The 3894-nt window shown below is 38.8% G+C and overlaps 1 protein-coding gene across 1 annotated transcript; it reads left to right on the forward strand.

Moving 5' to 3' along the window:
- The first annotated feature begins 488 nt into the window (after nucleotides 1–488).
- On the forward strand, nucleotides 489–3397 carry LOC104967963 (tubulin epsilon chain-like). The gene is made up of 6 exons (XM_010797504.1): nucleotides 489–731; nucleotides 1426–1499; nucleotides 1901–1953; nucleotides 2060–2117; nucleotides 2264–2379; nucleotides 3223–3397. The coding sequence occupies exons 1-6, from the start codon at nucleotides 707–709 to the stop codon at nucleotides 3395–3397; spliced, it is 501 nt and encodes a 166-aa protein (XP_010795806.1). The 5' UTR covers nucleotides 489–706.
- Nucleotides 3398–3894: the final 497 nt, after the last annotated feature.

Consider the following 3894-nt stretch of genomic DNA (forward strand, 5'->3'; position numbering starts at 1 on the left):
GCGGTATGCACCTTAAAGTGGTTTGCAATCCGCCAAAAAACCAAGAGAAGAAGAAGAAGAAGAAGGCGAAGAAGTAGAAGAAGAAGAAGAAGAAGCCGACTCGGAGCTGTCCGACTTCAGGCGAGCTTTTTGAGACCTCCCCCGGCTGCGATCGGCTATTCTCGTCTACTTTCGAGGCGAGCCGCAACGCGTCTCAAACAAGCCTAATAGTAAAACACTGAAAGGGAACATTTTATTGCACCAGGAGCTATCTTGGGACTTTTACTGCGACAACGTTGACTTGCCTGTGAATAAAAAATAAACCATAGTGTTGGTGATCTGCAGTGTTGTCATTCTACTTTGAACAGCAAGACCGCTAACACCCTATTTCAACAATCACACTCACTGTAATTGACATTAAATTAGTTTAGCTTCTCACCATCATTTGCTGTGGCCCACTGATGTTAACGATCGTAACTGAAAGGCTGCCTGCCAAAAGTAAACATTCAGCCATGTGACTGGCAAACTCTCGCGAGCGTTTTACACAAGACGGATCCTTTCTAGCCATAACCACGCTTTTCCCTGGTAATACGTCCTCAGCACTCGACCAAACACAGTGGTGGCGTGAGATTAGAGAAGCGTTCAAAAGTATTTTCTTAAAAAGTGTTTTTAAATTAGATTAGCTCTGTGTTATAAAGGCGCCTGGGTGCTCCGTCCAGCTGCTGCCATGACACAGTCCGTTGTTGTCCAAGGTGAGTTAAAACTCAACGTTAATGCGAGCATCCAGAGAGAAGCTAGCAGCTAGTTTAGCTGCCTTTAGGTTAGCCACTGAATGCTAGTGCACAATTTATAGATTTACAGCAGGAGCATATTTAGTTACGGCCAGAGGGGGATAAGTACTCAGATCTGGTACTTAAGTAGAAGTACCAGAGAGTAGGAATACTCTGTTACCGTAAAAGTCCTGCATTTAAAATCTTACTCAAGTAAAAGTACCAAAGTATTAGCATACAAATATCCTTAAAGTAGCGACAATAAAAGTAGTCATTGTGCAGATTGGTCCTTTTCAGAATAATATATATGATATGTTTTATAATGATTGATCATTAAAGTGTTCTCAAAGCTGGTAAAGGTGCAGCTAGTTTGAATGAATTTGTATACTGCAGGGTAGCTTGTGAATTTACTCTAAAGTGGAACTAAAGTCTGATTTAACACTTGATTATACTTCACATCATTCATCCACATCTGCAAAGTAACTAAAGGTATTAAATACATGTAGTGGATTTAGCAAAACATTTAGAGACAAGTAAATTACAAATCCCTCAAAATTGAATTTAAGCAAAGTACTTGAGTAAATCTGCTTTACTTAACTTACACCACTGGCTACAGCTGATTCAACAAATGGTTGACACATTTTACTCAACCAAACTTTTAATGCGTGTTCTGCAGTTGGGCAGTGTGGCAACCAGGTTGGCTGCAGGTTTTGGGATCTTGCCTTGCGAGAACATGCCCATGTGAATAAAGTAAGTACTAATACACCCATCTCAACACATGAACTGAGTCAGACACTAAACTAACCTCACATTGTATTTGATGAGCCTGAATCTGTGAGGACCCCAACAATTAGCTTTTTTAACAACTATTTATAAATTGTATTATGAAAATGTATCGATGAAGTGTTATTATTTTATTGTTAGTCGTGTATGCGTTATATATATGTCACTGTATCTTCGACTGTGTGTTATATATAAACATTTGACTTCATTTACCTTATATTTTCCAGCTTTGTTGTCCTTTTTAATGTCATGTTCTGTACTGCTTCACATACTTGGCCTATAGAATTCATTCTGATTCTAAAACAGACATGTTCACAACTTCCAGGACTTGTACAGGTTTCCTCATCCTGTGTATGTCTCATTTTCAGAAAGGATTGTATGATGAGGCACTCAGTAGCTTTTTCCGAAATGTGGACTCAAGGTAATCGAACACTCTAGTAACTAGTTACTGCTACATGAGTTAAGAAACGTGCCTCCATACAGTGGTCCTAATTTAGTCCTGTTGTTATATCTGGTTTTCTTTCCAGGAAATGTGATGGGGAGGCCCATTTTGTTGGTGGAAGAATCCAACATCTGAAGGCCAGGGTGAGTTCTGTTCATACCAGGAAGCAGCTTTAGGCACAGATTTTCCCCTCTGGTCCTCACTAGGAGTCAGATCAGGGTTGGATTAGAGAAAGGAAATATTCAAAGGCATGCGCTGTCCTCATACTTGCATATATTTGAATCTACAGGCGGTGCTGGTGGACATGGAGGAGGGTGTGGTCAATGAGATCCTGCACGGCCCGTTGAGAGAAATGTTTGACAGCACCCAGCTCCTCACAGACGTGTCGGGTTCAGGCAACAACTGGTGAGACACTGACTCTTCACAGGACGATTTCACATGGCTGCTAGCAACTGTTGCACTCAAATCTTTCAGAATGCCAGTACATTTCTGAATGTTCCAAATCATTTTGTCCCCTTATATGGCACCATCATTTATAATTCCCAGCAAAGAAACAAAAGATCATGAGAAGCTTAGAGGTCTCTACGATTGTGTGTTTTTTCTTTCTACTGCCTCAAGCCTCCATTATACAATTTGGGGGAAAAGTCAGAAGTGCTTCTTGACATAACTACTGTGTTTTCAGTCATGGAGCCATTGTTACAGCTATGATTACCACAGCATGTCAAGCCTTGGTATTCTAAAGATCACATGCTTAGAAAAACTGACTTTGTGTTCTTAAAATAATTGGATGTACCTTCTCTCGCATACCATGATAACACAGTAAAGAAATGCAATGTTTTTAGTCCCGGATAAAGTCATTCACAGGTGCTCACAGGCTGCAGCCCAGATATTCTAACTCCAAATTCTATTATTTCAGAATACCTTTATTAGTCCCACAGAGGGAACATGTACGTAGTTACAGCAGAAAAGAGCCACAGACAGCTTAATGTTACATATGTTACATTCATTCAAAAGTACTAAGTTAAAAACCACTTTTAACCACTTTTTGAAGTGTACAAAATGGAAAATGTATTTTTCCAGTTTTGGACCCAAATTAGAAAATAAATAAATAATTCTGCAGCTGAAGTTCATTTATGGATAATAATGATCACCATATGAACAGAAATATACCGTCCATTTCAGACTCAAAAGAACCAAGACAATGTTTTCCAAAGTTTGCCCTTAATTTTTATGCTTGTTATTCTACAGGGCAGTTGGACACATGACGTATGGCTCAGCCTACAGGGAACAGATCGTGGATAAACTGAGGAAGGCAGCAGAACACTGTGACTGTCTGCAGTGCTTCTTCCTCATTCACTCTATGGGAGGAGGTAAGGCACAACCCAGTTTGACCAATTCCAGTCATGGGATCATTGATGATTGACATTGAAGTATGTCAAAGCATTTGCAATGACCCCTTTTCTGTATGTATAGTACGGGTCCCCAGTAATTACAAGCTGCCGGATGCTAACTCACATATGTTGGGCAATTTGTACAATAAGCACAAGTTGTGTAATTAGCACTAATTACTATTATAGCCTATGTATAGGCCTGTCACGATAATTAATTTTGTTGGACGATAAATTTTTCTGGAAATTATTGCGATAAACGATAATATTGTCGGCACCGTTTTAAGACCATTTTAGACATATAATAATAATTCAAGTACATCCTTTCAAACATAACTTTTTATTGAACATTCAACATTGCAAATGAAATGTGAAATAATCTAAAAATATATAAATTATATATAATAAATAAAACAAATTAAATTATAATAAATTAATTAAATCACACACAACCAAAACAATAAATTAAATAGAGTCAGGCTGGAAAACAGAGCTCTCTCTCTCTCTCTCTCTCTCTCTCTCTCTCTCTCTC

The sequence above is a fragment of the Notothenia coriiceps genome, unplaced genomic scaffold (assembly GCF_000735185.1).
Source record: "Notothenia coriiceps isolate Sejong01 unplaced genomic scaffold, NC01 NC01_scaffold00038053, whole genome shotgun sequence".
Taxonomy (NCBI): domain Eukaryota; kingdom Metazoa; phylum Chordata; class Actinopteri; order Perciformes; family Nototheniidae; genus Notothenia; species Notothenia coriiceps.

Bases quoted from the DNA above. Each gene is read 5' to 3' on its own strand.
- LOC104967963 (XM_010797504.1), top strand. From the start codon at position 707: ATGACACAGTCCGTTGTTGTCCAAG. The intron at 2,118-2,263 runs GTGAGTTCTGTT...TTGAATCTACAG, and splicing joins TCCAACATCTGAAGGCCAGG to GCGGTGCTGGTGGACATGGA. The intron at 2,380-3,222 runs GTGAGACACTGA...GTTATTCTACAG, and splicing joins TCGGGTTCAGGCAACAACTG to GGCAGTTGGACACATGACGT.